This window comes from Convolutriloba macropyga, chromosome 12, assembly GCF_964194025.1.
Source record: "Convolutriloba macropyga chromosome 12, txConMacr16.3, whole genome shotgun sequence".
Classification (NCBI taxonomy): Eukaryota; Metazoa; Xenacoelomorpha; order Acoela; family Convolutidae; genus Convolutriloba; species Convolutriloba macropyga.
The window spans coordinates 28,150,868-28,167,955 of NC_134479.1; the positions used below are offsets into that span (position 1 = coordinate 28,150,868).

The 17,088-nt window shown below is 36.6% G+C and overlaps 2 protein-coding genes across 2 annotated transcripts in view; one reads left to right on the forward strand and one right to left on the reverse strand.

The window, feature by feature from the left end:
- The window catches only part of LOC142350278 (uncharacterized), a 42,210-nt gene extending 30,289 nt beyond the window's left edge, over positions 1-11,921 (forward strand). The window contains exon 4 of the mRNA XM_075402060.1: positions 11,327-11,921. Within this exon, the coding sequence (XP_075258175.1) occupies positions 11,327-11,539 (213 nt within the window). The 3' untranslated portion in view covers positions 11,540-11,921. The remainder of the gene's footprint in view (positions 1-11,326) is intronic.
- Positions 1-17,088, reverse strand: part of LOC142351224 (mediator of RNA polymerase II transcription subunit 22-like) — a 595,906-nt gene that overhangs the window by 129,633 nt on the left and 449,185 nt on the right. The gene's annotated exons all lie outside the window — the stretch shown is intronic.

Sequence of the window (17,088 nt, forward strand, 5' to 3'; positions counted from 1 at the left end):
TGGCAGTGCGATATTTTGTATGTCTGGCTGATGTTTGGTTCAATGCGTTCAACACACCACTGCATGAGGGACGATGAGCCTGCTCGACCCTTCGATCACTGACATTTTGCTAGAGTTGAGCATAGAAATGTTCCCGATGCAACGCGTCTTGTTGAGCAATAGATATAGCAGTTCCTGGCCGTGTGTACTCAGATAGCATTTGAAGGTGAATTAAGTTACTGGCAACATTACTTGAGTTTTTTGGAGGATTATTAACTGGAGTATTCTGAACGGGATAATCGGATGTTACTGTACCAGGACGAGAAAAGTTTAATTCACTTGCGGAGGTCAATGAATTACCAGGTGAGACGAACTAACCCATACTTGAACAAGTTTTTGACTTCAATCTGATCCTCTATCTTTAAGTAAATTTAGTTTATATGGGTGGTTGCTAAATAAAGAACAATTATCCTTCAATTCAACCTCCATTCATTTAGCTGCAGCAATACGCTGGAGATGGTCTTCCTCAAATTCTTGAAGTGCCATCTGCTCCATATGCATTTCAAGTTTTTTACTTCCGCAAGGCAATTTCGTGCTTTTTTTATTATCGAGGTGCATGTCAGCCTGTTTGGTTTCTCAGCCTCTTCGCGTTTCAGTGTTGTCGTAAGAAAGTCGTGTTAAAGATAGCTAGACATTGTTGACGTCAGGCGCGAACTTCTCTCAAACTGGCCTTAGGGATTAAGGCCCTCGCATACGGTGTCTCGGTCAGCGTCTGTGTCAATTACGCTTGTAGCCGCAAGCAAGAATTCAGCAGTGTTCTATGTTACATCTTTCAACCATTGTTCAAGGACTGGATAATTGAATCCGGACTCTGGGTATTGCTGGCCAAGTCAAAGAGTTCCTCATTCTTCTGCACTAGTTTACTGAAAACGTCCTTCAACTTAGAGACCAAGCGTTCAAATTTACCTCCTCTGTCTTGCAAATATATGTCATCTGTGATGTCCTTGTGGATGTTTCGTTTCTCGGATTCTAGATTAGATCAAGCTTACAGAGCATTTTCAACTTCTCTTGCGCCTCGATCATGATCTTGAAATGGCGTATTTCTCAATAAAAGTAAATTCCAAATAAACCCGTGAATTTAGGATTATACTGAACCAATGACAACGACTTCAATTCGGAGACTTGATAATCTTCGAAAAGCAAAAAAGTAATTAAAAGGGGCGAGAGCGACTAACGTGCTTTTGAGCAACCTAAGACTTAACGGGAAGGCAGGCGAACGGCGAGGGAGGGCCGAGTGGACGATGCACGATGGAACTGGAAACAAAACTGATCAGTGGGAAACGGTGGTAAGGAACGAGAAACAAAATGAACGGAACGGATTTTTCAAGCGAATAGTGTCGAGCGAATTGTATCTGTAAATAACTCAAAACAGACTACCGTAAACAATTTCAATTTATAATATCTAGCAACCTTTCATCTTTGGAAGCAACGCATCAGCTATGATACGTACATAGCAACAAGTGGAATTCAGACGTCAAGGTTTTTTGATGCTCTTTTACCGGTTTTTTGACTGATGCCGTTGACGTGTTAATGGGTTCATAATCGGTCAACAGTCGTCAAAAGGACCTAAAAACATTAAGCCAAAAACCACTTCACTCGGTATGTATCGTTATAAAATTTACTCAAAATTATGTTAAATGAACTTTCTACGTATATTATAACAAATTTTAGCAATTCAAATCCGTATCTAAAAAACTCGTTTTAGATTGGTTAAAATTCTCTCGCTTACATCTATTTACTCAGTGACAGCTCGGGACAATCTTGAGACTTTTTTGACCTACTTAGCACAATTTTGATACCTATTGTGACAAGTTCCCGTAATTTTTGAAGTTTCTTCAACTTACATCAGACAATTTTTGCATGTTTTCATAAATTTTTGAAAAATTTCAAGTTTTTTTCTAACAATAACAAGTGTAATGGCAACTGTTCTTAGGATTATAGTTCAAGTGTTCTAGTTAGCCAAGCACGTCTCAGCCAATGATTGCAATTTGACGACTTTTATGTTAGTCTGAGGCAGTTCTTGCATATACACATGATAGTCTGGGGCAAGACAACTACGTTGTAATAGGGAGTTGCTTTTAGTCAGGAAATTGGCTCAGTAATGATATATTACTCTCAAATAGATGTCCAATATAGTTGGCGTTCCTCTATTCAACTTAGGTGTCACATCTTTTGTTTGTTCTGAGAAGAAAACAGAGTTTCTTTCAGCTGCTGATGCTCCTCCTCATTTTGATTAACGAAAACGTTTTTGCACTAAATAAACTTGACTAGCCAGCATTAAAGATGATTTTTTCAACAAAATAACTGTGACAAAAAATTGCTACGTGATCTGAACTTATAAATCAGAACTTAACCTGATCACGAAACACTTGTTACCTTTAAGCTTGAGGTTTTCCTAAGCCTAAAGCATTGAACTCTTTAAGGCGTTTAAAGCAAATTTTTTTCATACTTAATAATTGTTGCACCGCAACAGTTAATGGTCCACCGAAAACTAGAATAAAGATAAAACAGAAAAAAACATTTAGCATCAAAGCTTTCTCTCTCTCGCTCATTTTACTAATAACCTAGAAGCGGAAAATTAGAAGGGTAACATTGAAAGGGACCCCCCGAGATACTATCATCTCCTTCCACATATTATACAAGTTGATTAACTTGAATAACAAGGTTGATTAATTTAACCGAGGAACCCAGTAGTGGATATCTAGTGAGGAAAACGTTGGGTAAAGATTTTTGATAGTTTTGGTAAAAACTTCAGGGGAAGTCATCGAGAAATTGAATTTTATTACAATAGTATCCCCTGAAGTACAAAGACTAACTTCGCGTTCTGAACTTGGCCTCCCGTTTTACTGGGGGGACAAAAAAAACTTACATTAACTTTTGCATGCTTTTCTCTTGTTCTTTCAGCTTTTAGCAACACGAAACCCACAGCAAGATTACAGCTACAGATAAAATCAACAAAGCAGCCAAAGAACATCATCAAGATCCAAACATAGAGCAACAGTTACAACAGCAGCTTAACATCCAGAGAACCTTTGTTTTATTTGAAAGTGCCGTGGCGCAGAGAGAGGAGTTCCAACAAAACTCTACGGTGATGCTGAGATTATCATGAACCAAACTCCTACGATTCACTATGAAAACACCTTTATCAGAATTCAGCAGATAGTGAAACTTTTGAAGAAAAAGCAATCGCACTTATCCGAGCAAAACCAGAAGATTCAGTCTCTCTTTGACGATTCCGTCAATTTGGATGACGAAAATATTGAGACAGAGGATCATGATGACAAGATCTGCACAAACATGAATTATGTTCAACGTTTTTTTCAGAGGAAATCACACGGTTCTCCTCGGCGGATACCCCACTGTCTATTGGAAGCATCACCAATTCAAAAAACTTGCAGAACAAACGATCGTTACAAGGGATACTTGCTTCTTTTATGATCATTTCAAGGGAGCAGTACTGACAATGATCATTTGATAGACAGTTTAAGATTTCAGTATTTGCAGCCAGCCGGTAAAAAAGATGCCGCGAAGATGCTGACATCAATTACTGTCACAGACAACAGTTTCAAGGTGGCAATGGAAATTTTGCAGGACCGACACGACAACAAGAGATTGACACTGAGAGCTCATATTCATGGAATTTTGACCCACCGTGCAGTGCCTACAGAAAACACCAGAGAACTGCAAAAAATTGTTGACACGATGGAAGAACATAGACTTCTTCTTCTGAACATGGGGCAGCCGATGGAGCACCAGGACCCTTTCCTTGTCTACTCGATTGCGACGAAACTACCTTGAGAAACCCGAAAATTCTGGTAGCCTTCCTCTAAACGCAAGAAACAGCAGACATACAACGAGTTAAAGGTTCTCTTAGAGGCACTAGTTCAAGCCCTGTAATCAGCAGCTCCAACCAGCAGTGTAATAATTAACGACAAAAGAATACATCAGCATCATAACTATCTACAAAGGCAGCTTCGCAAGCATATGACAACCATAAATCAATAACGTGATTTTTTTTAAAGAAGAACACCCTTTTTTGTGGAAAGTTAAAAAACCTAGCTTTTAGGGAGCGAACACAGCTGATCAAAATTAAAAGACTATGTTTCAACTTCTTTCGACCAGGCCACCGATCAGAAAATTGCGATGGTTTTTCGTGCCGACAATGTGGACGAAAGCATTACACATTGTTACACAGAGATGACAAACATCAAAGCAACACCCAAGAGAACAGGTCGGCTGGAAAAAGCCGCAAAGCCAGTACCATGGACCTGAAAAAGTATCCGCAGACACCTCAAGCAGCAACACCGAACAACTGACAGCAGATCAGAAGATAGTAGCAGCTCTCCACCATGAAGACAAGACGCGGGAAACTTTTTTTCAGACAACGATTGTACCGGTAAATGTCCCGGGAGAAATTGTATATCAGCGAGTTATTTTGGTTTCAGCATCACAGAACAGTCTTATAACAGAAATTGCAGTACAAAGACTTGAGCTAAAGCGGAAAAGAAACTCGTGTTTTTGGTGTGGGAGGAAATGAGGTGCAACTAATTGCGGATACGTTGACTTTGACCTGCAAAACCAAAAAGCAGAGCACATATTGACTTTAAAGCGTCGGTTTTAACAAAGATGACAAACGATTTGCCTTCTCGTCAAGTCAACACAGACAGTTTGAAGACAGTTAAATATTTACAACTATTATCTCCTGACTTCAGCAAACCATCTCAGTTTGATCTTATCATAGGAGCTGGACACTATGAGGGTTTATTTATTGCGAACAACCGACTTAAGAAACCAAATATCACTGTTCTTTATCCACTATCAGTATTTGACTGATTAGTAACAGGACGCGGAAATTTGCAGGAATTCTGTAGCTCCAAGTTGCAAAGTTTTTTGTTTCTTTATTTGAAGACAGCTTACTGCATTTCTGGGAAACTAAAAAAGTGCCAGCAATTAATTATGTTGGATCAGCAAAGACTACGGTCAGAATATCTTTGAACGATCGCCGTATGGTGGGGCCCAAGCTCCAGAATGACCCGTTCAGCATTCTCATACGCTTTCGATTTCATCTTCTGGCCTTGTCAGCAGATATTGCAAAGATGTACAGAAAAGTGGCGTTCGATGCCGAATACATGGAATACCCTACGATACTCCTGAAGGAGCCCAATTCACAAGATGTCAAAACTTATAGATTGACACGTGTTAATTATGGCATATCATCATCAGCTTTATATTCAATTCGACCTTTATAAAATTTAGCAGAAAAAGTTGACAAAATACGCCGCTATCTTTTTTGTTGGACATGTACATCGACAACTTGTTGTCAGGAGCGGCCGACATGGAAAGAGCGTTTAATCTGCAGGACACAATCATATCAGTTTTTTCACAGGCCGGTTTCGACATTCGGAAATGGACTTCTAGTGACGCTGCACTCGTAGAAAAACTGCCCGCAAAATATCGAGAAAGAGCCAATGAGATGACAATTAAAAGCGAGGACTACAGCATAAAGACTTTGGGGGTCAAGTGGAGCCCAAATCCGGATCACTTCAGCTTTGTTGCAAAACTTGATGAAAGGAGCCCTCGACCAAACGAGAAACACTGTCAGAAATCACCCGATTTTTTGACTCATTAGGTTGAATTTCCCCTACAACAAAAAAATTCAATTCGTTTGTGGGCTTCGGTTTAATAGACTAGGTTGGGACGATGCTTCGTCGAAAAGTCTTCAGCGGTAGTACAGCCTATTCAGACTTCAACTCAAGGACTTAGAAAGTATGACATTACCTAGAAAATCTATATCAGCTTCACCAGCATCATCTCACATGGAACTTGACGTGTTTTCCGACGCATCAACAACGACCTACGCCGCAGTTCTTTTTTACGACAAATTTTCAACGACTCCGTTTGAATGAAGATGCTGACATCAAAGAGCAAAGTTGCCCCAAGAATGAGCCTGTTTGAACCCGAATCAGAGCTCTGCGTAGCCCATTTTGGAGCTAACTTTTTGGAAGCAGTGATATCAGCTCTGTACGACCAGTGCTTTCGAAATCCAAAAGTGTACGCTTGGACAGATTCGACAGTAACACTTGCCTGGCTACAAGAATTTCGGCGAAGTAGGAAAAATTTTTGTTGCCAACCGTGTTGCAAAAATTTTAACTATAATTCCAGCCAGCAATTGGATTTTGTGCCAACAGATGAGATCCCAGCCGACTGCGCGCCACGAGGGATATCAGCAAAAACTCTAACATGACATAGTGTTTGGTGGTAAGGACCTTTATGGTTGAAGAAAGCGGTGGATCAATGTCCAACAACTAGGTCAACTGAGGAACAGCAGCCAGAAATTGGCGCAGAGGAACATCAGCCAGAGGAAAAGAAGAGCAAGCTGAAACTTAGAAGAACTTAAAAATGTTGATAACTCACGAAAAGAATTCAATACTTCAAGCGATTCAAAGGGCATCGTCACTTGGAAAGTTTTTGGTTACGTTAAAAAACACAACTAAAACTTTCGGACAACAAACGAAACAACAAGTGATCTACTAAGAACCCACCAAGGAAGAAGCACCACTAGAAGATACCAATAATTTCGACAGTATCAAGAATAAATCTTCATTTACTACATTTACTCAGCTCTAAGAATCTTTATCCAGGAGGAATTGCCTTGTACAGCCTGATTTAGCGCCACATCTTGTAATAGTTCGATATTATTGTTAGTCAATCGCTTCTCTCATTAGAAGATATGACAACAGCGAAGGGGAAGGTAAAGAACGACTTGAAGTAGCAGGGATCAAACAGGTGACAGGGAATGTCCTGGTAAAGTAAAAATTTGTAAAAAAAAATGAGCTAAGCAGGGTTGTTAAGGTTGAAGATATCGTAGATAGGGTCAGCTGGGTTAAGGTAGGTGGGTGTGATAGGGCTCAAATTGGAGATGGGGGTAAACTTACGGTACGTATGTCGGATATCTTTGAGTTAGGTTAGTAAGGTTCAGGTAGGTAAGGTCAAGGTTGATATGGCCAAACTAGCTAATTTTGATACCCAAAAATTCTTCCACAAATAGCAAAGTTTATAATCAAATGCAAAGTTGGAGAGAAACCCACACAGAACAAAAACTATGCGAAAAAAGAGACATCTTTTCAAACCTTCTTCTTTCTATGACACGGACTACAAGGTTGCTCGTGTAGCTGGACGACTAGCAAATCCCCAATACAACATTGACAAGAACTTTCCCATCCTGGTTCCCAAAAAATCACCGATCACCGAATTTCTAATTAGAGAAACGCATTCAAGGAACTTTCATGGAGGACTAAAACTTACTTTACTCCAAGTTCGTGAAAATGTGAGGAACCTCGAATGCGAAAAAGATTATCTACAAGTGCAACACTTGTATAATACCCGACGCCGGGATTCTACAGCCATACATGGGTGATCTTCCAACAGAACGTGTAATCCCGTCTTTTGCATTCAGTCGGACTGCTCTGGACTACTATGGACCCTTCAACACAAAGGACTGCAGGGGAGCCTTGCATGACACCTATTTTGCCGTTTTTATATGCTTCAGTGCAAAGCTTGACGTGGATTGCCAAAAACCATTTACATCGACACTTCAAAAACTTTTATTGGAACTAGAGGAGAAATATGAGTTTCTGAACCTGTTAATGGATCGGGAGTTCAAAGAATTTAGAAAGCTCCTTTACTACGGGAAATCACAGAAACTGGTCGAACAATCCCCCACGATCGCCAGATTTTGGATGTTTGGGAGGCAGCTATAAAATCCCTGAAGAGGCATTTTTATAGGGTTGTCGGAAAAGCTAAAATGTTTTTTGAGAATTTCGAAACAGTCCAGATTCAAAACAGTTCTGAGATTGCCTCCATTGAGTGCCCCTTCTGCCAATAGCCGTAACCCATAAGCGCTTGCACCAGCTCATTTCCTCATTGGACGCCCGTTGACAACTTGACCGGAGCCAAATCAACAGGACAAAAGGAAACTCAGAAGTAATTTCAAGGAAATCAAAACCGTTGTCAGGCAATTCTGGAAAAATTGTACTACTGGGCAACACTTCAACAGCCATCAGGGTGGCACAACAATATGCCTCAATATGCCATCAACAAGAATTTTATCATCATGGAAGACAATACGCCACCAATGCTTTGGCCACTTGCAACAATAACTAAAATATTTGACGGTTGTGACCACAAATTGTGAGTTCTTCAGGTCAAGACTCAAACAGTTCTCTACATTCGACCAGTAAGGCGACTTGATATATACAAAAAGAGGAACAAGATAACCGGATACAGAATCAAAGATAGCAGATGACTCACGCGACTTGACTCAATCAAAGATAGCAGATGACTCAAGCGACTCAAGGACGAGGAGTGACAGGAAGCGACTTCAAAAGCATAACAAATTCATACAAAATTATCCCTGAAAAAACAAGATAAGCCAATAGACCCATTTTTTTCAATTAAGATTTTTATCATTTTCAAACATTCATTTTCATGACAACAACGAGAGTGATGATGACGACGACGACGATAAAAATCATTTCATTTGCTTCCAAAAGATAAACTTGCATATTAGCAAATTTTTTCATTGCCAAATTAAATTGCAACTAAAATATCGACTCCGTTTGAAACCGTTCAACGAAGGCCAAGATATGTTGCTGTAAATAATCTTGACTAGCCAGCGTTTCAGATGACTCCTTAAATCTAATCTGTTTTGACTCCCAAAGTTTTTTTGACCCCCCGTGGCTAACCTTATGTTGCTATATAGCACATTACTATGTAAGAAAACAGCACATGCCTCGGGGGATCATAAACAAATTATCCTCAATAAGCTGAGGGGCCGAAACAGATTAGATCCAACTTCTTCAGCAAATGTCACAATAAATAACCACGTCATTTGAACTAAGATTTTATTTTCATCTGATTTAATCACAACAACTTCTTACCTTTTGGCTTGTGTTCTTCTCAAGCATAACTTATTTGAGTCTTTAAAGCGTTTGAAGCGAATTTCTTTTTGATACAAGATAAGCATTGCACTGCAACAAGGACTTTTGCTTTCTGTTTGAGCAAAAACAGTGAATTAGGTCACTGTTTTCAGCAATTGCTCTTAAAGAGAAACCAGTTGCAAAGAATTGAGAGAAAACCTACATGATATACAGTTACAGAAAGTCGCTTCTTTTACTATAGCGGATGAGCAAGTAAATCGAAATTTTTTTGATGTTTTGTAACAGAATTTTGACGGCAATTTTAGCACTAATGCTAATTGCAAACTTCAACACACTGATCATCCAGATTAAGACTATTCTGATTTTGCGCCCATTGACAGCCCCTTCTGTCAATAGCAGTGACCCATTAGCGCTCACAACAGCCCATTTCTTCATTGGACGCCCTTTGACAGCTTTGCCTGAGCCATCCCAGCAGGTCGAAAGGACACTGAGCAGTAAATTCAACGAAACAAAAAGTACTGTGAGGCAATTTTGGAAAAAGTGGTCCATGGACTACTTGGCAACTCTTCAACAGCGATCAAAGTGACGCAAAAACCAGCCCAAATATGCCGTCAACGAGATTTTTATCATCATGGAAGATAATACGCCACCAATGCTTTGGTCACTTCCAACAACAACTAAATTGTTTGACGGCAATGACCACATATTGCGAGTTGTTCAGGTCAAGACTCAAACAGGTCTGTGCATCCGACAAGTAAGTCGACCTGATTTACTACAGAACGAGAGACAAGACAATCACATACAGGAATCAAAGATAGCAGATGACTCAATGGACGAGGAGTGACAAGAAGCGACATCAAAGACATCACAAATTCATACAAAACTACCCCTGAAAAAGGGACAAGATATGCCAATAGATCCATTTCATATTCAAATAAGATATTTAACTTCTTCAAACATTCAGCTTCATGACAACAACGAGAGTGAAGTTAAATTAAGATATTTAACTTCTTCAAATATTCAGCTTCATGACAGCAGCGAGAGTGATGATGACGACGACGATGATGACAACCATTTCATTTGCTTCGAACAATAACAATCTTGCAAATTTACAAATTTTTTATGGCCAAATGAACGTGCAACTAAAACCTCGACTCCGTTTGAACCCGTTCAAGGAAGCCGCGATATTTTGCAGTAAGAAATCTTGACTAACAAGCATTTCAGATGACTTCTTCAACAAAGGTAACGATAAATAACCACGTGATTTGAACTAAGAAATATTAAAATCATCTGAGCATTTTAGCTCTAATGCTAATTGAATTGTGCTTATTTTGCAGTAGTAGATTTTAATTTTTCTTGCCGCAACGAGACCAATCTTTTTTAGCGAAAATGGATGTTTTAATGCCATTGCACACACAATCGGAGATATGCGTGCACTTGGCATCAATATCAGAGACAAATTTTTTGTCATTGTATTCTGATTTAACAAATTTTCTGGTAAGCTTGCATCATGTTAAACATTGGTTGACATCTGTTATATCATTCTGAACCCTCACTTTCCCTGGTCGGAGATTTGTAAGAAATGCGGTGAAATGCGGTGAAAAAAATATTTTCACCGCGTATTTCTTACATCTTTTTGAGGTGAATGCGGTGAATCGCGGTGAATTACTAATTTTCACCGCGTTCTCAGTAGTCACCTGTTTATTCCGCTGCACTAACTGTCATTAACATCCTTGATATTTCTTATGAATTTAAACCAGATTGAGTAAACGTTGGAAAGCAAATGCGGTGAATTTTGGTAAGAAAGGCGGTGAAATGCGGTGAATTATTTTTTTCACCGCGTTCACCGCATTTCTTACATTAATTTGTCACAAAAATCGATGCCGTGAATTTGTGTAAGAAATGCGGTGAAATGCGGTGAAATATTTATTTTCACAGCATTCACCCCTATCACCGCATTTCTTATAAAAATTCACTGCATTCTCCGCGTTTCTTACAAAAAATCACCCAAAAACCTCGACTCGGGTTGCTTGTGAGCTTAACTTTCCTATATATATTTTTGATATCATAAAATCAAACTCCTTTCCCGAATTCTTCCTGTTATAGTTCTTCCTCATGCAAGACGCATTAGGTGACGAGCTCGATTTGAATTATGAAGAGACCAATCTTTGAACTGTCAAAAGATGCTGTACAACTTCACAAGTTCGCCTTTGAAAAGATCGTTGTCATAAAGTAGGCGCTCCTGTCTTAATTGTAAGTTATCATCTTAGATAGTTAGTTCAATACTGCTCGAATCTTCCCCGTCTGTTTTTGGCAATTTCATAGATTCTAGATCTCGACTGGAAAAGGAGGAACATGATTCGGTATTCATGGTATTGGACGACGAGGCAGGAGGCACGAAGACGTCCGTTTGCATTAAAGACCTTTATTTGGGTCGGCTTTTAGACTATGGCCGTATGATTGGGATCAGGAGGACACGTTCATGGTTTTCATCTGAATACAAAGATCACCTTTTAATTCGTGACATTCCTGATGAATTATTTGCGTTTCTGCATATTTGAAACCCTTTCTGTAAATTTTCCTGTAACTAACGCTGACGCATCGGAAGATGAAACACTAAACATCGGCTCATTCTATGTTCACGCCCCAAAAACAGCTGACCAAAGACTGATACCACCAAACAGTTATTCTTGTTCTATAATTAACCATAATTGAAATAGCGCAGGCAAGTACGGATTGATATCTAGTAAGATCGTGCGAGGTTCTGACATGCTATCGTAATAGAATGCTGTGTGACTGGTCTTACAATTTTTTTAACAGAACCCTGTTAGATAAGATGAAAACAGTTTTGCAAGAATTTTACAAAACAATAATGTTTTTTTTAATTTAATTTTATTATAGCTCATTAATTTCTTTTAATGTAAATTTAATGTGAAGTCTTTAACTCCATCTTTTATGAATTCAATCAAATTGAAGTATTTCTTCATTTTTCACGTATACAGCGAGCCTTTGTTGTCAATAGCTGACCTGTTTTGGTCTCATCCTTTAGTCTCATCTGAACATATTTTCACAAGTTCACACTGTACGCAGTTGACCACGATACAACCATACACCTTTCCTTGAAAACAGATACTTATATCAGACACCGATGATATGCTTCTGAAACAATTTAACTAAATCATAAATAAGGAACCTTTCAATCTCAATTTCACCCCTTGATATTATTTTAATTTTATTTTTTACTTAATTGTGCCGAACCTCCAAGAAATGAACGTTAGGATCTGTATGCTATAGCTTGGAACTTTTTTGGTTGAAAAATATTTATTGCTGATTAAAATGGTTTGCGGAGAGACACCAATATGTTGCCATCAAAAATTCCAAGCACTGAACTGATTGTCGAAGAAACTTGGCTTTTTTGTTTTTCCGTTGGTTTTCCTTTTTCGTTCTTGGTTACTCAATGAAAAATTGAAATTCATATTTCACAACAATTTTTCAATTTCTTTTTCACAATGAAATGCTGTAAAAGTAAAGGTTTTACTTGAAAGATATATTTTTATTAGGTTTATCTATGTACCACAGTAGACATAACTGATAATCAGCGAATATTGATTTTTCCCCAAAAAAATGTCAAAACAAGTTAAGAAAAAGTCATTGGATTATTGGCCGTCAGAATATATAACTTTATTTGATTACTTCAAATACAGCGTTTTTCTTTTTTTTCGTTTTTGTGTCCGCCTGCATGATAAAATCTAGTCGAAAACCTATTTAAAAATTTTATGAAGAAACAGAATTTTTCTCTCCTCCCCTCCCTCAAATTTGTGGGCATATGACTTTTAAGTCCCCCCCCCCGCTCAACCAAGAGCATACAACCTTATTTTTATGTTTTAACGTGCTACGCAGCAACATGCTACTTTTACATGGGGTTATAAAAAGCTGGAAACAGAATAGATGCAAAAAGATTCTTTCTTATGTCTAAGTTTCACAAAGCAACAGAACTGTCTCTCGCAATTTCTCAATTTTTCTGTAAAATTTGACTGATTCAGTAAAAAAGCAAAAATATATCAGTCAATAAACAAACTGGAAATTAAAAGTTTACGAAAAACCATCTCCGTTTTCCTTTTGTTTTCTCTAAATCTAATTTTTTATGATGCAGATTATAATGACCGGCTGGTATGCGGGGGGAAAATAATGTAGCCTGAACAAGTTATTGTAGGATACAATGCTTATACAACAGCTGTTAGTTTTGATTGAATATAAAAATGTTGTTCGTCTAATTCAAAAAGATATGCCTAAAGGATTACGCATTGAAAGTTAAACGTTCACAATTGCTTTTGAGGTCTTTTCTAAAAATGGTAATGAATTTGATCGAAATAGGCAAGTTCGTTTACTTAATTTGTTTGTTCTTCTTGAGTAGAACCTAGAATTTTGGGTAAGCGGTTGCATCAGTTCCTTTAGGATGAAATAGAAAAGCACTATACTATGCGTTTAAGGTTTTTTCAGATTGTGCAATCTTGAGTAATTAATCTTCTTTCTTCTAAGAATTATACTGCAGCATCGTTGTTTAAGTGATTTGATTTTTTTGCTTTTCATTCAGCGGTCATGAGCTACTGAAGTGAGTTACTCGTTTCTGATGTTCAATTTTTGGTACTGAATATGGTTGATATCGTTGATATATTGCGCCCGGGATCAAAAACAATTTAGACGAAGATTTGAAACAAATTTTATAATTTATTTTTTCAATTTGTAAAGCTGTTATGATTTTGGGAAAAAGTGTTAAAATTTTTCTAATGTTTTTGTCCTGGTTGCTAAACTGCGGTCAGGAAGTGCAGCGCTCTTGGAAACCATTGCAAGTTGTATGCAATGAACGCAATATAAAATATGTCTGAGGCCAGAAATCGTTCTCAACGAAAAATGAAAACTAAATTGGAGAAAATCAGCAACTTTCTAGGGCAATTAGCTAATTTATATGTTGTACATTTTCTTGCGCATAAATGGTTCTAACTTCTTCAAAAACTCCGTCGTCCATCAATGAGAAAGAAACGTATTTCAGTTACAGTAATATAAGAAATAAAAAAATAATATTAATAATGTTAATAAAAATTATAAAAATAATATTAATAATAAAAATAATAATAATAATAATAATAATAATAATAATAATAATAACAATAATAATACTAAGAAAATAAAAATAAAAATAATAACAGTAATAATAAAAATAGTATTACTAATAAAAATAAAAATTATTATTATTATAATTTTAATACCAATATTAATAATAATATTAAAAGTAATAGTAATAAAAATAATAATAATAATAAGATTAAAAATAATAATACTAATATTATTATTTATATTATTAGTACTAATTTAATTATTATTTTTCACTATCATTATTATTTTTATTAATATTAGTATTAATAATAATAATAATAATAATAATAATAATAATAATAATAATAATAATAATAATAATAATAATAATAATAATAATAATAATAATAATAATAGTAATAATAATAATAATAATAATAATAATAATAAAAATAATAATAATATTAATAATAATGCTAATAATAATATTAATAGTAATAATAATAAAAATAATAATAATAATAGTAATAATAATAAAAATAATAATAATAAAAATAACAACAATAATAATGATAATAATAATAACAAAAATAATAATAATAATAATAATAATAATAATAATATTAAAAATAATAATAATAATAATAAAAATAATAATAGTAATACTAATAATAATAGTAGTATGAAATAGTGAAATAGGGGCATAGAGAGACGGGGAGTTATCATTCGATCCTTAAACATGTGAAGGTAGGGGGTTATCATTGAATCCTTAAACATGTGAGGGTAGTTATCCCAGACAGAAAATGATTAAGGGGATTAGGTGACTCTCTGGAAGTCATTTTCCACAATGACAACGATAGCAACGGTTGATTTGCAAAGCATTCACGAGATTTACCAGCAAGTAAAAAAAGAATATTCAGCATATGGTGAAAGATTTTTATATTTTTTAGCAACTTGTCTTTACCTAGATCCGGACATCGATTTGGACATTGCATTGAAATTGAGGCTTTATGGTGGTTTGATTAGTATTGATAACTCCTCGCTTGACAAAAATTTCGAATCTTACAAAATTTTATGACTACATGCAATTCTTCATGACGCTTCTGGGTTTGTCTTTGAATACAGTGAGAAGAGACCGGGTTACTAGGATGTCCTACCCTGTCGAACAAACAAGTATCTTGGTCACGTGACAGGACTTGCTTTCTGTCTGTATGTGAAAACTTTCAAAAACAACTTATTCACTTTATTGGAATGTTGTAATCGCGTGCGGTTGTTCTAGATTTTGAGGGCTTTCGACATAAAAAGTCTGGATTTATCATAAAAGAGCTTGCCGTTTTCATGGAAAACTACTCCGAAACAGTGTCTTTTCTGCCTCCAGCCTCCTTCAACACGCTCTCATTGCGTGAACAAAAATCATATCGTTGGGTCTCAAAGTTTCTTCATGGTTTAGCCTGGGAGAGCGGTGACTACCCGTACTGTTATTTTCAACAGATTTGTCAGAGCATAGTTCTTCGCTTCCCATTGTTGAATTTTATTCGAAAGGAACGGAAAAAACTGATTCGTTGCAAAAATTGCTTCAGAAAGAGGTAACTAAACTAGAGAGCCTGCTATGTCCAAAAATTGAAAAATTGAACATTTGAGTTTCTATCGGGAGACACCAATTTGTGATTTGCATTCAACGACTTGCCCAAAACGACAGAAAAGAAAACATTGTGCGAGGAAGAAGGCCCAATTGTTTAACTACTGGCTGATCCATGAACAACCGTCGATGGGAAAAGACAGCACCGTCTGTACTCCAAGAGATTTTGTCTTCAAATTTGATCGTTTACAGTTGCTTAACGGCTGAAAATCAATTGAGTGTTACATTTGTCAAGGAGGAAAAAATTGACAGTCGGGGACAAACTGTATTGAGAAAACAGCAAGTTGTTTGCACTGGAGCCGAAAAAGAATCCTTCAAAAAATATCTTTCACTTTTAGAATATTTTCAACTCTATCATGTCTTTGAAAGAGAAAATGCAAAGAATGAATCTAACCCCTTTACCTATGCCCAAGCGGTCAGTTCCAGTGCAAGTGCCTCTGAACGATGAGAGTCTTCCGGATGATATTAAGAAAGTTGTCCGAGAGGGAAAAGTGGACTCGATTGTTTACCACGAGAAAGATTGTGGTGTGAAAGCCAGTTACACAGTGACATAAAAAAAGCAGATGCAACCTCTAAATATACACTTTATGAATTTTTTATTGTTGACTAACAATGTTACCTAACCTATGCTTTGTTAATTCACTATTTTCGAAAACCTTGTTTTGAATGAGTCAACTTGAGGATCAAATAATTTCAGGGGGTGGCATAACCGATTTAGTTTTTGATGAAAATCAACAGTAAAGGAGATCTTGTCGATTTTGCAATTCAAGAGTACCACGATCAGAAGCTGTTTATTTTACTCAATTTTTCATTATAGTTTTTCTTATTGCAGTATCTCTTATCAAGTTGGTGTTTTTTCAATTGGACTGCGAGGAGTCAACATTTTGGTTTTCGCTTCTCTCTTGCTCAGTTGCTTACGCACTTCCAAACCCAAAGCTATGAATAAACTTATTTCAGCAAGCGATCAACTCTTTAGGGCAGTGTCTGGTCAATCTTGCTGTGGAAAAACTGAACTGATTTTCAAAATGTTACTACATAACACTTTTTAATCTAAATTTCAATCAATTTTTTATTTCTATCAGCATGAACAACCAAAGTTTGAGTCCTTAGAGAGAAAATTGAACATACAGTTTAAAAAATTTATAAGCTTCGAAGTTGTCTCAGAGTTAGAAGACTGTCTTCTTGTTTTTGATCATTCATGTGAAGAAATTTTCAACGATAAAGAGTTTTCAAAACTTGCGACTGCAGGCCGTCACAAAAATTTAAGTGTTATTTACGTTAAACACAATTTGTTTCAACAAAGCAAGTGGTCGAGAACAATCGACTTGAGTACAACACACATCATTTTGTTCAAATCATCACGTGATGTCCAACAAA